Here is a 16,172-nt window from a genome sequence, read left to right on the forward strand (position 1 = left end):
GCGTGCCCTCAGCCCCGCCGGAGCCTCAGCACCCCCACAGCCTCCCCAGTCGCTCCAAAGCCTTCTCAGCCTTTGCAGCCCTTCCATCAGCCGCTCCCTCTCGCGGCGCTCCGCGGCCTCCCCTGCGCAGGGAGCAGCGGCGCAGGAAGCGGAGCAGCCGCGCCTCTGGGGCTCGGCGCGGGGCAGCGCTCAGGCACAGAGCCCGCAGCGCAGAGACACTCCCTGCACGGCGCCCGTTCGGCTCCGCGCCCAGAGCTTCGATGCCGGGCAGGCGGCTCGCTCGGGCTCCCTGGAGCCGGCACTGGGGCACGGCCCGGCCCCCACAGCGCCGGGAGGGGCTGGGAGGACAGGGACGGCATTTGGGGGTCCTGGGGTTCACTGGGAGACCCTCACTGGGAACCCCCTTCCCGCTGTCCCACCTCCCCTCATCCGCCCTCTCCCTCTCCTTTCCCACCGTCCCCCGAACCCCAGCTCCCCCCAGCTCGGTTTGGGGGGGACCCACCCCTTTCCCACCGTGTCCCGTCCCCGCCCCGCTCACTCGAGAGCTCCTCGCCAGCAGCCGGGGGGACGGAGGAGGAGGAGGAGCGGGAGGAAGAGGAGGGGCAGAGGAGGAGCGGGAGCAGGAAGGGGAGCAGCGAGAGGAGGCGCCGCGTGCGTCCAGCGCTCTCTGGATCTGCAGCCCCTTCGCGCCGGGAGCATCGCTGCCCCCGCATGCCGCAGGTGACCGGGAAGGGGGACCTCGCTCCGGATATCGTGGGCGGTCCGGGGAGGGTTTCTTTTGAAGGGGGGAGGGATATTTGGAGTTCAGCCGAAGTACCTTGGGGCTCCCTGATTCTTTTCTTCGGAACGGGGCGGGTGGAGCGATGTTTGGATCTTGCAGGACTCCAAAGCTGACCCGAAATGCCCTTTGGGTGGATACTGCGGGGTCCCCGGGAGGTGTTTTTTGGGGATGTCGCGGTGGCGGCTGCCGGCAGAGCGCCGGCGGTGGGTGGCGGGTGCGGGGTCCCGGGAGCCACGTGGCGATCGCCCGGTACCGGCGGGGGAGGAGGGGAGGAGCCTTGAGAGGGGGGAGAGAGAAAAGCGGGGAGCCCCGGGAGTCCCGGACCCTGAAATGGGGGCCTGGAGAGGGGGGACCCCGGCAGCCGGGAGTGGGGTGAGCTTGGAGAAGGGGGAACCCCGAGAAGGGATGAGCCTGGAGAGGGGGAACCCCTGGGACACCAAAGAGGGGACCCCAGAGAGGGGGGACCCCCGGCACCCCGAAGCAGAGAGCCAGGGGAGGAGGGACCCCTGGGACCCCAAAACCCTCGGCATCCCTTAGTGCAGCCCCAGAGAAGGGGGACTCCCTGAACCCCAGAGTGGGGAGACCAAAGAGGGGGCACCCCTGGGATTCCCTGGAAGTCTGGAGCGGGCAGAGACCCTGCAGAGGAGGGACCTTCAATATATGCAGGGCCCGCAGCATCCAGGACAAGGGGGACCCCCAGAACCCCATAGTGGAGAGACCAGAGAGGGGGAACCTCAGTGAGGGATATTTTCCTCTGAGTCTTGATGTTTTGGAGGTTTTCATGGACACAAGTGTTATAAACATATAATATAATATTGGCTTCTCGCAAAGTATAAAAGTAGATATTATATAATGTTAGAAATGCTTTTTTGCTGTGTAGATGTAGTTTTCTCTCTTTTTAGCAAGAATGTTAGCAAGTGTGAGCAAGTAAGATGACCTCCAAGTGAACACAGGATGAGGCCCAAGGAGCTGCTAAGCAACACTTTGTCCAGAGAACAAAAGGGCCCAAAGGCTGCTCTGCCAGGAGAGTCCGAGAGCCGCTATCACCGCTCTGGCCGGGGGGCAAAGAGGCCCAAAGCTGCAATCAGCCCTGACTGTCTGGAGAATTAAGAGATCCACCCTACCATCGACTCTTACCTAGCGGGCCCAACCCCAAGAATCAAAAGAAATAAAACCGCAAGGCAGAAGACTACGCATGCTCTAAAAAGGCGGAACCAAGGAGTGGCCATGCAGAACAGCCCCGAGAAAAGTTTTAATATTAATAGAGAACGGACAATAAAAATGATATAAAAGGGACTCACCTCGAGCATCAGGTGTGCTCTTGGCAGAGCGCCAAGGCACCCGGCCGTTATCCCTTTGCTTTATTTTATGTGTCTCTTATTGTCTTTATATTAAACTCTTTAAATTCTCACACAAGGTATCTGGTGACTTCTAGAGATGGACTTGGGTGGGAGAAACCCCCAAGCCAATGCACTCACCCCTTGGTTTTCCCCTCAAAACAGGACTTCTCATTCCCAAGCCTTGGCCGAATGGAGGAGGAGGAGGCAGTGAGGAAGATGCCCCGGGAGCCCCAGGCAGGTGAGGAGGAAGTCACTGCCCCTTTCCCTTCTCTCCTGCTCCATCTCCCAGCCCAGCATCGCCCCCGGCTGCAGGACAACCCCGCTGCCGACGCCGTCCTGCCGGGGACGGACTGGGGGGATCTCCTTCCCCTTCCCTGTGGCACGGAGGAAAATCCCATCCTCTCCTTGTCTTTCTTCTCTTTGTTCCTTTTCCTTCCTTGCTTCCTTCCTTGCTTCCTTCCTTCCCCTCTTTCTACTTGTTCCTTCTACTTCTTGTTTCTTTTTCTTCTTTTTCCTTCCTTTTCCTTGTTCCTTCATCTTCATTCTCCCTTTTTTCTTCTTGTCCCTTCCTCTCCTTCTTCCTTCTCTACCCTTCTTCCTCTCCTTGTTCTTTCCTTCCTCCTTCCTTGTTCCTTCCTCTTCTTGTCCCTTCCTCTCCTTGTGCTTGCTCCCCCAGGCACTGAGCTGCAGATGGAGACCAGGGAGGACAAATCCCTGTGGCAGAACCTCATGGAAGAGGCTGCTTTGAGTGGCTCAATGGCACAGGAATCACACGGAGAGGAAAAGCCAGAGGGATCCCCCACAAGGAGGGGCTCCAAAGCCAGCCCAGGGTGCTCTGAGGAGAAGCGGCCCCCCCTCTGCTTCATCCAGAGGCCCAACCTGGTGGTCCATGAGCAGCTGCACACTGGGGAGAAGCCCTACAAGTGCTTGGAATGTGGGAAGAGCTTCAGCCACACTTCCCACCTCTTCATCCACCACCAGATACACACAGGGGGATGGCCCTACAAGTGCTTGGAATGTGGGAAGAGCTTCAGCCACAGCTCCAGCCTGATCTGCCACTATAGGATCCACACTGGGGAACGGCCCTACAAGTGCTCGGAATGTGGGAAGAGCTTCAGCCACAGCTCCAGCCTGACCTGCCACCAGAGGATCCACACTGGGGAACGGCCCTACAAGTGCTTGCAGTGTGGGAAGAGCTTCTGCCAGAGCTCCAGCCTCACCTGCCACCAGGAGATGCACGCCAGGGGAGGGCCCTTTGAGTGTCCTGAGTGTGGGAAGATGTTTCAGTGGATCTCCTATCTCATTGTACATCAGCAAACACACACAGGGGAGAGGCCCTTCCGCTGCACAGACTGCGGGAAGAGCTTCAAGTGGAGCTCCCAACTCACCAGCCACCAGCGCATCCACACCAGGGAGAGGCCTTAGAGTGTCCCGAGTGTGGGAAGAGCTTCTCCTGGAGCTCGTCCTTGAGGAAACACCAGCAGAGGCACCAGTAAGGGAATCCCTGCGAGTGCCCCGAGTGTGGGAAGAGCTTCGGGCACTGCTCCAACTCCATCTTAAAACTCGAGGTGCTGCTGACTGAAAAGCTCTTCCAGAACCCTGTACTTCAGACACTTAGGAATCCTCTTCTCTTATTAAATGCCGTAAAATATTACCGTTTCCTGCAGCCGTAGGGAGGAGGAGAGAAGAGCCAGCAGGCATAAATATGCAGCAAGATTGATTGATTGAATTATTTTACAAACTCTGTTATAGCCTTTTTTCTTCATAGTCTAATTGAATAAAGGATCAGCCACCCCTTGGTGTGATTGGCTAAAATCCTAAAACATCCATTGTCAAGATATTTTTCTACTGTACTATAGACAAGGCTTCTCAAGGTTGCCTGTGCTTCATTGTTTATAGAACTCTGCTGCTATCTTCTGTGCGAGAGAAAAGTCTCTCACGGACTTAGAAAATAGCAAGAAAATTCTTGCTAGCAGCATTTTTGTGTCCACATTCTCTTTTCCATTCTTTGTCTTTTTCCTGGCCTATTTACTGACCTTTATTCTTGTACAAATTGTCTGTCCCAGTAAGTCCTTCTTTGCTGAACCGATGATTTCTTCTTCAATGCAAATCTGCAAAGCAGAAGGAAAGCAGCCCCTTGGAATGGCCTCAAAGTGGAGCAGCACTCACTGGCACAGCCTCTTCTCCTGCCCTCAGGCAAGGGACCGACAAGGCAGCACCAGCCTTGTCAGAGCTGGGCAAGAACAAGAGAGAGCAGATGCCAACAGGGGCTTTGAGCTGCACCAAGGGACATTTGGGTTGGGCATTAGGAAGAACTTTTTCCCAGAAAGGGGCATTAGATATTGGAATGGGCTGGCCAGGTGGGGGTGGAGCCACCATTGGGGAGGTGCTCAAGGAAAGCCTGGGTGTGGCACTCAGGGCTCTCCTGGTTGCCGTGGTGGGGATGGGGCACAGGTTGGACTCGATGATCTCCCAGGGCTCTTCCAAGCCAATGCATTTGGTGATTCTGTGACATCACAGGCTCTGGGGACAGCGTGGTGGCTGTCAGCTGTCCCCAGCCCGTCGCCGTGCCCAGAGCCCAGGCAGCACTCGGCGCGGAGCCACGGCCAGAGCCAGCGTGGAGGTGGCGGCTCATTCCACAGAGCACCATGGCCAGCCAGGGCTTCTCCTGGCTGCTGCAGTTCTGTGTGCTGCTGATGCTGGCCCATCCTCTTGACCCTTCCAGCCATCCTGAGTGGGACATGGGCACCTCGTCACTGCTTCGCGAGGAGCTGGAGCGGCAGGACTCTGTGGGGCCTGGGATGACCCCCTTGGTGGACGTGGTGCTGGTTTCTTGGACACGCTCGGCCCTGGAGCTGCTGATCATGGGCCTTGTCCTGGGATGGTTCTGGAGACGCTGGGGAGAGGTGAGGGAGGGGGGTCAGGCAGGCGGGACAGTGCCCGGGCCGGCAGCCACCAAAGCCTTGGGCCAAGCCAGTGTCGGGCGAGGCCTGAGAGCCCCCGTGGCGGAGCAAAGCCGGGTTGGATCAGAGGGTGCTGGGCCTCCCGGGCAGCCCTTTGGCCACGGCCCCTCAGTAGTGGGGGCTGAGCCCCTGGGCGGGAATCGGGCCCAGCCTGAGCCCCAGGGACACCAGGCAGAGGCGGCTGGAGCTCTTCTTGCTGCAGCCTCTGCCCGGGGCAGCCCAGCCAGGCCCGAGTCTCTCACGGAGAGGCCAAGGGCAGCGCCAGAGGGCTCAGCCCCGCTCGGCCCCTCTGCCCCTTCCATCGGGCTCCCTGGGCCGGGCCGTGCAGGAGAAGCGCCGGAGCCCCTGGGGCTGTGCAGGACGCGCTGCGGGGACGTGGCTGCCCCAAGGATCTGCTGCGGCTGCTGAGGCACAACCGCGCCCGGATGCGGCTGTGCCGGCGCCACCGCTCTCTGCAGAGGCCCAGAGCCAAGACACCAGCAAAAGGGGGCAGCTGCAGGAGGAGGAGACCCCGAGGCTCCCCTCAGCGCTGACTCTCCAGCTCCAGCTCGGCGCTCAGCTTGCAGGGCATCGCGGGGGATGCGTGACCAGTGCTCAGCCCGGGCACTGTGACATCCCCCAGCTTAGGGGTCAGTGAAGCCCCCCATCCTCAGCCGCAGAGCTCCCAGCCACCTTTTCCCCCAGAAGCTGAAGTTTCCATGACTGTTCCAGTTCCAAACTGTTGACCCTTTTTGGAGGCATAAGGTTCTCACCCTGTAATCTTCCAGTCACCCCCCAGCAGTCAAGTTAATCAAGTTCAGGTTTTGTGGACATTGCTGTGTCATTTCCTTGATATCCATGCGAGAGGGGACACGGTGATGGATGGGTTTGCACGGGAGCTGCAGAGCCCCGGAATGGAGAGCCTGAGTGTCCCAGCAGGAATTGCAGGAGTGTGGAGGGCAGCTGGAAAGAAGATCGTGGGCAATATTCTCCTGCCTCCATCTTCCAAGGAAGCTTTGATTTGACCCCTGTCTGCACCGTGCCACGGGGCCCCCAGAGGCCCAGGGAGGTGTCTGGGTGGCCCCAGAAGGACCCTGGCGCACCAGGGAAGGGGCAGGAGCATCCCTGTGGGGCTGGGAGAGACACCCAGAGGGGGCCAGCCCTGGGGCCCGGGCAAGAGCTGCATTCAGGCAGCCAAATTCATGCAGGGTCTGGCCGGGCTCTGCCCAGGATCAGTCCAGCGAGCTCCACTCCTGTCTCACCTCTTTGTATTTTCTTTGTATTTCTTTGTATTTATTTCTGTGTATTGATCCTGATGTCCCTCAAAATGCCATTAGAAATCGTTTTCCCTCAAGATAAATACTGACTTATTTTGGTTTTAGGAATTAACCACGGGTAGTCCCTGCTTAAATGACTTCTCTGTGACTTCTTCTGCAGTTTGCTCCTTTACAGCACCATCAACCACCTCTCTTAAAATACAGATCCCTCACTGGAAGCAGGGAATTCACCTGGATCCCCTCCTGGGACCCCCCTGGATCCTCCTTGACCACCTCCCCGAGGACCCTCCACACCCACGCCCTGTGGGACCCCTGTGCCAGGCTGGGCTGAACTCCCGGGCCCTGCGGCCAAACTCTGCCTGGAACCTGCTGGGTTCGGCCCAAAGCGGGGAAAGCTCCGGGACCCGCAGATCCATTTTGTCCTGTGGCTGTGGGGCCCCACCCCCGAGGGAGCAGGACTGGGCACTGTGACCCCAATCCCTGATTCCGAATCTCCTTCTTCCTCTCCTCTCTCCTGTCCTCTCCTCTCTCCTCTCCTCTCTCCTCTCCTCTCCTCTCCTCTCCTCTCCTCTCCTCTCCTCTCCTCTCCTCTCCTCTCCTCTCCTCTCCTCTCCTCTCCTCTCCTCTCCTCTCCTCTCCTCTCCTCTCCTCTCCTCTCCTCTCCTCTCCTCCCCCTACCCCTACCCCTACCCCTCTCCTTCCCCCTCTCCCTCTCCTTCTCCCTCTCCTCTCTCTCTCTGACACTTTACCGTGCCATAAATCGAATCTCTCCTGATGGGAGAGAATTTGCTGAAAGTCCTTGCAAGGAGTTTAAAAGATAAAGCGAGACGTCTTCTGTTGTTTCAATGCTTCTAGATAGTTGTTTATTAAGTCTTATCAGAGGAACTGAGCCATTAGGATGACCCAGGTACAGCATGGAAGGAGGAAAAGTAGGAGTGAGAGCGAGAGAGAGCCATTATCAAGATTTACACAGCCTTTTAAAGACATTTTAAACAACAGTTACTAAAAACGTACATTATTTTTACTTTCTTACCAATTATTCAGTAACACGACTAGGAACTGCGGAATTTTCTATCCAATCAATCCAAACTACTTTTACTGCAGAATATGAAGTAGTAGAAGAAGGAGAAGAAGGTTTAGAGGACAACAACAATCCTCCATTTTGATATTTCTTACTCTTATCTCTATACTATAAAGAGAAGCCCAAAACCTCTGAATTTTTCACCCTGTGACAATCTTACATAGTAGTCTATAACCTAATTCACACCACTGTATTTTCTAGTTGTTGTCTGACTGTTGGTAATTTTTTTCCAAGGTTTAAAGCTATACCAGTGGTGTCCAGGGGGGTAAAAACCCTTAAAAACAGGCAGAGAAATATTCTCGGCACTCTGGGTTCCTACATCTCCCCCTCCTGTTTGAACCAAAAACACTTCCTTGACAGCTTTGTCCGTGGCTTGTCTAGCACAGTGGAGTATACAAGGTACAAATACTAAAAGAATTACAACAATAGTTAAAACATACAAACCTGCCTTCAAAATTTTTCTCCATAAAGATGTAAGGTCAAACGAATTGAACAAATCGTTCAATAATGATCCGTTTTCTTCTCCAAGTTTAGCTATTCCATCCTCTAATTGCCGTATACTTTCATGGATGGATTTTGAATGATCTGACAAATTCATACAACACATACCTTCAAATTCTTCACATCCATGTCCATGCACTAATAGAAGATAATCAATTGCTGCTCTGTTTTGCAGAGTCGCTTGTCTCACACTCTGAACATCAGTTAACACATCGCTCAGTGCGAGAGAGCACGAGAGTTCTTACTTAGCCAACAGCCCAATTGATGCAATTGTCTCAAGGCTGCTCCTGCAGCAGCACCAGGTAAAAGGAGAGCTGCAGAAAACCTTTGTCCAAAATTCCATGCTTATCATTACAATCATATTTATATTGCTCAACAAATCTTTTCTCCTTTCTCTTCTGTTCTTTTATCATTTTTGCATTAGGCATTAGCAAAGAAAGCTTTCCAAAGCTGCATGGACCGCCCTTGACATTTGAGGGAATTGCAGGCCAAATTCTGTCTCCACAAATGAGAAACATCCCTGGTGGCAATTGCAATGGATCCTGGTTGAACGATATGCTCATCTTTATTGTTGAATTGCACCAAGATGTTGCATTTCTATATATTTTGTAATTTGGAGTGACATCTGTTATCTTGTTTTTATTTTGTTTCAACCCTGGAGAACTGAATATTACACAAAACTCTATTTTTATTGAACCAAGAATTTCCAACTCCTGAGGTTCGTAAGGAGCCTCTGGAAGGGATTTGGTCCAAGCATCCAATTTCTCCACTGGATTTGAACCGAATCGTGAAAGTTTTAGATTAGCATGTTTGAAAGGTGGCCATTTGTCTGCTGGTAGACAGACTAAACATGTTGAAAATGGCTTCTTTGGTCTTGAATGAGTTAGACAGATGGTATCTAGGCCTATGCATTGGCCAAAGTCTCCCAGACATTTTCTTTTGGTTGCTTTACTGGGAAAGCTGCATTGCTTAAGGCAATCAGTGAGATGATAAGGCACAAGTGTAATACCTGATTGAGCTTCATTCTCAACAGCTTTATCCCATATAGGAATCTCTGATCTGTAACAGAACTTCTAACACACTCTTACATACAAAATTCACACCATTAACTTTCCCACTTTTTGCATAATATTCAGTCCACAGTTCTTGCACAAAAAACCAATTGATGTCTGTGGCATCGACAGTAGCGTTGACACTGATTCACGTCTGCGTGCTCGCCTCCTCGTTCCCAGAGTCGATTCCTGCTTGTTTCTGGACTTGATAAGATTTCACGTTTTTTGCTGGAATCCACTTCGGTCCTGCACCTGTTGAGACACAAGCATATCCCTTGCCCCAAGTTATTAGTTGAAATGGGCCCTTGATCTTTCCCGTCTCTAAATCTTTGATCAAAACTAAAGGATTTTCTCTCAATTTTGCCTGAGTACTATTTGAAAAATGCCTGATAATTGGTGGAGTAGGTTCTGAAAAGGAGCTATTCAGGAAGTTTAAAACATACAAAGCTTTATTCAATCGCATCTGAGGCATAGCCTCTGCTTCCCCCCTTTTCTGTTTATCCAAGAGATTTTAAGGTATGGTGTGTTCTCTCAATGATGGCTTGGCCTGTAGAAGAATTAGGAATGCCAAATATATGACAAGCACCCCAATTCTTCAAAAATGTGTCTAGGGTTTGTCCTCTGTAAGCTGGACCATTGTCTGTTTTAATTTCCTGAGGAACACCCAAGGCTGCAAATGCTTGTAAAAAATGTCGACACGCATGTTTCGCTGTTTTGCCTACATGTAAGGAAGCAAAGACTGCACCTGAGAAGGTGTCCACAGATACATGAATATCTTTAAATCTCCCAAAAGATGGGTATTTTGTAACATCTGTCTGCCATAATTGCAGGCTCTGCAATCCTCTTGGATGGACTGCTCCTGTGGATACAGGGGGTTGCACAAGCTCACAGTCCGGACAGGCACTTATAATGGCCTTCGCTTGATCTTTAGAAATGCGAAATGTGCGCATTAGTGCTTGTGCGTTCTGGTGAAAAAATGCATGACTTAATTTTGCTTGTTCAAAAACGTTTGGCAAAGTGTTTGAAATGACCATGGTCAATTTGTCTGCTTGTGCATTTCCCTCTACCAAAAATCCTGGGAGAGAAGAGTGTGCTCTGATATGGGAGATAAAATACTTGTGTTCTCTCTGTTCTAAGAATTTTTTCAAACACGAAAGATAAGAACACAGATCCTTATTATCAACTTCTTTCAAAAATGATCCTTCTATTCTTTTAATTATATTTGCTACATAAGCTGAATCCGTAACTAGATTGAGTGGTTCTTGAAACAAATGAAATGCACGAACAACAGCTGCTAATTCCACAATCTGAGGTGAGCCTTGTACTTTCTGAATATCTGATTCCTATTCTTTTGTAGTTGCATTCTGCCATGTTATTACTGACTTCTGTGTTTTCCCTGAACCATCCGTAAATAACGTTATTGCATTTAATGGCACTTCACTTATCATGGGTTTTTCCCTGAAGCTTACTTTCGCTTGTAGCAGTTTGTGGCTTGGAAAATGAATTGAGCAAACGCCTGTGTAATCTAACAATGCAACCTGCAAATAATCTGATTTTTGCATTGCCCAATCAAAATATTTCTTTTTTAAAGGCAGATAGATTGTCATGAAATCCTTGCCTGCCGTTGTTAGCAACCTTGCTCTAGCTCTGATTTTAATTTGAGCTGCCATTTCTAAAGTTGTGAAAATCGTTTTAGAGGATGTATAGGGCAGAAAAATCCACTCTAATATCAATAGAGGATCTTGCTGTGACGAGTCCCATTGAAATATGAGACCATACAATTGCATCTTTTCTCCTAACACTGCAAGGAAGAATGGTTGGCTCAGTATAAAACGATGTGCTTGGCTCTGCTGAAGAGCTTCAGTAATCTTTCCAAGAGCTTCTTGAGCTTCCGTTGAGAGGGATCTAGGCGAATTGATATTACAGTCTCCCCTTAAGAGATTAAAAAGTGGTGCAAGTTCATCATTTGTGATTCCCAAGATTGGTCTGATCCAGTTGATCTCTCCCAAAAGCTGTTGTAGATCTCGCAGGTTTTTAACTTGAGTTCTAACTTATATTTTCTGTGGTCTTATTGCTTGCTCTGTAAGTCTCCATCCTAAATATCTCCACGGTGAATTTTCTTGGATTTTTGAAGTAGAGATTTCCAATCTGGCATTTTGGACTTCTGTAATCACACTATCACGAGCTTTTTGTAGCTCTTGTTGTGTGGGCGCTGCAATGAGCAGATCATCCATATAATGAATGATCATTGCTTGTGGATGTTTCTTTCGCACTGGATATAAGGCTCGTGCCACAAACCATTGACAAATAGTTGGCGAATTTTTGAGACCTTGTGGAAGAACAACCCAATGATATCTTTGCAGAGGTTCTTGTCTGTTGATGCTCGGGACAGAAAATGCAAATCGAGGAGCGTTCTCTGGATGGAGTGGGATGTTGAAGAAACAGTCTTTGAGATCAATGATTACAAGTGGCCAATCTCTCGGAATCATTGAGAGAGATGGAAGTCCAAATTGAAGTGGTCCCATTTCTTCAATGACCTCATTAATCTTTCTGAGGTCATGAAGCAATCTCCATGAACCGGAGATTTTCTTATGAATGACGAATACTGGAGAATTCCAGGGACTATTAGTTGGTTTTATGTGGCCTTTTTGCAATTGTTCTTTAACAAGACTCTTGAGAGCACTCAGTTTCTTCTCTTCCAGGGGCCACTGGTCCACCCATACCAGTTCATCTGTTTTCCAGGTTAATTTCAAGGTGGTGAGTGCTGCAGCCACCCCTATTAAAAATCCACTTCTATTTTTGTTCCCTCTTGTGATGTCTCTTCCCCATACTGTGATGGGCTTCTGCACAATGAAGGGACGAATGATTGCTGTTTTTCCTCCGGGTCCTGGAACAACAATTGCATGCTCACTCTGCAGGCATAGGATATTTCCTCCGATACCTGAAAGCAAGTTCAGAGGTGCTTTCAAGCGCCATTCTTTGGGCCAAAAGAGGTAAGAGATGACTGTAACATCCGCACCAGTGTCCAACATTCCCTTGATTGAGATTGTCTTATCTCCACATGTTAAATTGCAAACGAGCACAGGTCGATCACGGCCTATCTGCTTCATCCAACTGGCATGAATGTCCATGTCTTCAATGTCAACGGAAGCTTGTTGATCAGTCACTGGCATGATCTGCTCTGTTGCGTGAGATGGTAAAGCAATAGCTTTGGCTACTGGAGTATTTTCTGCAATAACTAGTGGAGGACGTAAAGGTTGAGCCTTGTTAGCTCTTCATTTTGATCTGCTGAAACAATTGATGGAAAAACAATGAGCCCTATGATACTAGATCTCTCCTTGCCTACTATTAAAAAGTCTTGTCTCTTCCAAGATGTGCCAGTGGCCCCTGTGGATATCACTGCATGATTTTCGTTCATAAAACATACTAATTTGGAAGCTGCCAATTTGCATTGTGCCCCTGGTGGCAGCAATTCTGGGTCACTGGGAAATCTACAGATGGTCTGGCTGACGGAGTTTGAGTGACCTTCTCCGATAACTGTGTTCCTTGTGGGATTGCGGATGGAGCCGTCGCCATCACTTGTGTCATAGCGCGTTGGCGTCCCGCGCTCCTTTTCAAGTTTCCCGGAAGTGGTAAAACATTCCCATCCACATCTGTTCTGGCGGGACATTGATTGGCATGATGCCTTCCTCTTCTACATCTTGGACAGAGGCCTGATATTTTCACCTTTTTTTCAGGTCCTGGACAATACTTTTTCATGTGTTCATATCTTCCGCATTTCAGACACGGTCTCCCAATGAATTCTGCTGCCATCACTTGTGTAGAGTTACTCCGTTGCAGATCTGAGCGAAGCGCTGATATTTGCTCTTTAAGAAGTCTTCCAAGCTCTTGTCCAAAAGCATTTGCTTGGGATGTTGCAACATGCTGAGGTGTGCCCACCTTACTGCAAGCTTCTATCATTTCAGTTATGGTTGCCTGACCAGGTATAGCACTGATTATACATTTGCACTCTGCATTAGCATTTGCAAAAGCAAGACTTTGTAGCAGATATGGTTTTGCCGCTTTGTCACTGATTTGTCTGTCCAAGGCTTGCTTTAGATGATCAATGAATGAGGTAAAACTCTCAGCAAAACCTTGCTTTACTTCTGTGTAGATGCCTTCTGGGGTTCCTGTAGGTGGAATTTGTAAGATTGCTGTTTGTGCCACTTCTTTGATATCTATAAGCACATTTTGAGGCAAAACCACTGCCTGATCTTCAGGTCTAGCATGAGGTCCATCACCAGCCAATTGCTCTAATGTGAGGGCTGCATGTGGTCCTCCTGCATATTTTTCTCTTAGCTCACCAAGTGCTTTTCTCCATCTTGCATCCCATAGCAGGATTTGTGCATCTGTAAGTATTGTCGAGGCAATACTTCTACAATCAAAAGGTACTAAATCATAATTGTTAAATGTGCCTCTCAAAAGCTGTTTGAAGTACGGACTTCCCAGTCCATGATTCTTCACTGCATCCATTAAATCTTTGATAACTTGATGATCCAAAGGTTGCCATGTAGGAGGATTTTGATTATGTCTGGTATACGCAACCGGCATTACAATACTATCTATTTCAGCCATAGTAAAATTTCTGTCTTGAAGACCTTTTTTTCTAATACGTGACCAATCTGTTGTAGCAGCCATATCTTTTGAAACATATTTATGAGGCGAAACCATATCCATACCAGCATCTCGTAAACTTGCAGCTTGATTGGACTGCAAGGATGCAGGTTCTTCTTCACCGAAGAATCCATGCATTCCATCTTCTTCTCCCCCTCCTGGATGAGGAATAGGGGGCGGTATTTGCGGCTGTGCACTGTAGGGTAATAAACGAGGAGTGGCAGAACCTGCCATTTCAGGTGGCTTTCATCTGGATGCTGAAGGAAAGGGTACAGTGGATCTGAATAGGGTAGTGCCACCATGGGGGATGGGTGAGGGGTGGGGACCCAGTGCAGCAGCCTCTTGAGGTAGATAATCTGCACATTCTCTCATTAGGAAGCAAAGATGACGAATAAATTCATCTGAAAGCCGAAAGCGACCTTGGAGAAATGAGGGATCTGATGTCTGTTGTTGTGAAATTCGAAGTTTTGAAGAAGGCAGATGGGAAGTTGGAGTTCCAGCACTCGTAAAAAAACAAGGTGAAGCTCGAGAAGATAGAGGAATGCCTTCTGAAGCTGTGATGGTTACCATATCCTCTCCACTTAGTCCTGAATAGGCACTTGAGAATGACAAAGTCCCTGAGAAGCTCAAGAAGAATGTGCATGAAGTGGAATGTCTCGATGTGAGACGTCACTTTGAATATGAATAACACGTGCTTGGTCCTGTTGTGATGGAGCAGGTGACAGTATAGAACTGAGAAAGGTCGCTGCCTCTTCTGGAGATAAAATCTTCTTCATTTCATCGAAATTGTATGGGAGATGTGATTCAACATCGTGCGATTGTAGTGCTAATTGTCCGAGTGGCGTTGCCAGGGGGATGAGAGGTGGTAAATGCAATGATGAGACGGTAGTTGCTGACATGCTTTTGCTGTAAATTCTCGGCTGTGGCTGCAGTGCTGTATTGGGTTGACCCTGAGTTGATGGACAGTCTTTAAGACCAATTACGCTTCTCACAATTTACATATTTAAACCGCACAGAAAGGCGGGACTTCCCCTTTTTTGTCGGCGCTCGCCTGCTAGAAGGTGGGGGGCTCCGAGCCTCCGGGCCCCACCGGGCCGGGCCGGGGCCACTGCCCCTTCCCCTCCTTTCCCAACGCCGCGGCACAGACCCTGTGTCACTGCTGGGGGGGAACTGTCCCAGAGCCGCAGGCAGCTAAAACCAGCCATGGACTGCTCACAGCTAAACCCATCCGGCGCGGCTTCTGGGGACAGGCGGGTCCCTCTCCTCTCCATGCGGAGCCGGCGGAGCCAACGGGAGCCGGCGGAGCCTCCTGTCTGCAGCCAGCACACTTCGTGCTGAACTGAAGAGGACACCACACAGCCAGCAGCACAAAGGGAGCGAGGCTTTCCCCACCGTAAAGCCCGAACAAGAACACCCTTCAACATGGTGGCTTTAGAGTCAGAGAGAAAGAGAAGTGAGTCACGTGGGACGGAGCTGAGCATGGCGACGGGAGAAAAGAGGGCGGTGCCACGATTCTGGCGCGCAGCTTAAAAAAAACCTTCTTGCGTGCCGTGGTAAGAAACTGTAATACCACAAACTGTTTGTCTCTTTAATCCATTTGAAGAACATGGGGGGATGGAGAATCGTCGTGTGGCCTATGAAGATTATGAAGAGTGCCTATGCCAGGCTATATAGAAGTAGTAAGAGGCTGTTAGAGACTTGTGGAGAAGAAAAGCCTTTGTGTGCAGGCCAAAATAACTTATCCTTAAAATGATTAATAACCCCATGTGATGGCCCATGTTTTGTAGTGTGAAGGAACTGTGAGATTTTTCATGGGAGACATGTTCTACACACAGCAGATTGATTGTTTCCAGGCGGGTCTGCTGTTAGTGGCAGTTTGGGAACCACGTGCAACTGAAGGAAAACCCTTTTTTCCTTAAGCATAAGAGAGAGACTTTTTTCAAGAACTGCAACACTGACTAACATCCCATGTTCTGTTATCCCTTGTGTGAGCTGGGTAAAAGGAGAGAAGTGCTGGAAAGGGGGGGGGGGGATTTGCTTTAATTTTGTTTTGTTATTTTCTCTTTACTTTTAATTCTATTAGTAATAAAACTCTTTCATTGTACTGCAACTGTTTAAGGTTTGTGCCTGCTTTGCTTTTCTCCTAATCCTTATCTCACAGAAGGAAAATAAGTAAGTAATGAATATTTTGAACCAAAACCACTACAAGTGCAGATGGGGGCTGTGTTGAGACAGAGCCCGTAGGAGGTGGAGGTGCTGCAAGCTTGTACGATGGAGCTGCTGTTGCCGATGGAATTGCAGTGCTGGCTGGAGGTGTCGTGCGTACCGACTGTGCCGGCGTACTAGCTGAGGCGTCCGTGCCTAGCTGCCATGGGGTGGGGCCGGGCTGGCCTGAGAAGCACTGGTGCCGGGGAGCGGTGGCGTGGCTTGGCTGGAACTGGGGGCGTGGCTAATGCCCCGGCCAGGGCTGGGGCCCGGGCTAGGAGCGGCTCAAGTTGCAAGTGGCGTTGCCGGGGTAACCGCGGTATCTGTAGATGGGTGGCTA

The 16,172-nt window shown here is 50.2% G+C and overlaps 1 protein-coding gene across 1 annotated transcript in view; it reads left to right on the plus strand.

The window, feature by feature from the left end:
• LOC125318709 (zinc finger protein 883-like) overlaps window positions 1–3,773 on the plus strand; it is a 42,984-nt gene extending 39,211 nt beyond the window's left edge. The window contains 2 exon segments of the mRNA XM_048289649.1: window positions 2,979–3,541; window positions 3,544–3,773. Coding sequence (XP_048145606.1) covers window positions 2,979–3,541; window positions 3,544–3,617 — 637 coding nt within the window. The 3' untranslated portion in view covers window positions 3,618–3,773.
• The last annotated feature ends 12,399 nt before the right edge of the window (window positions 3,774–16,172 follow it).

This window comes from Corvus hawaiiensis, chromosome 31 (genome assembly GCF_020740725.1).
Source record: "Corvus hawaiiensis isolate bCorHaw1 chromosome 31, bCorHaw1.pri.cur, whole genome shotgun sequence".
In the NCBI taxonomy this organism is placed as follows: Eukaryota; Metazoa; Chordata; class Aves; order Passeriformes; family Corvidae; genus Corvus; species Corvus hawaiiensis.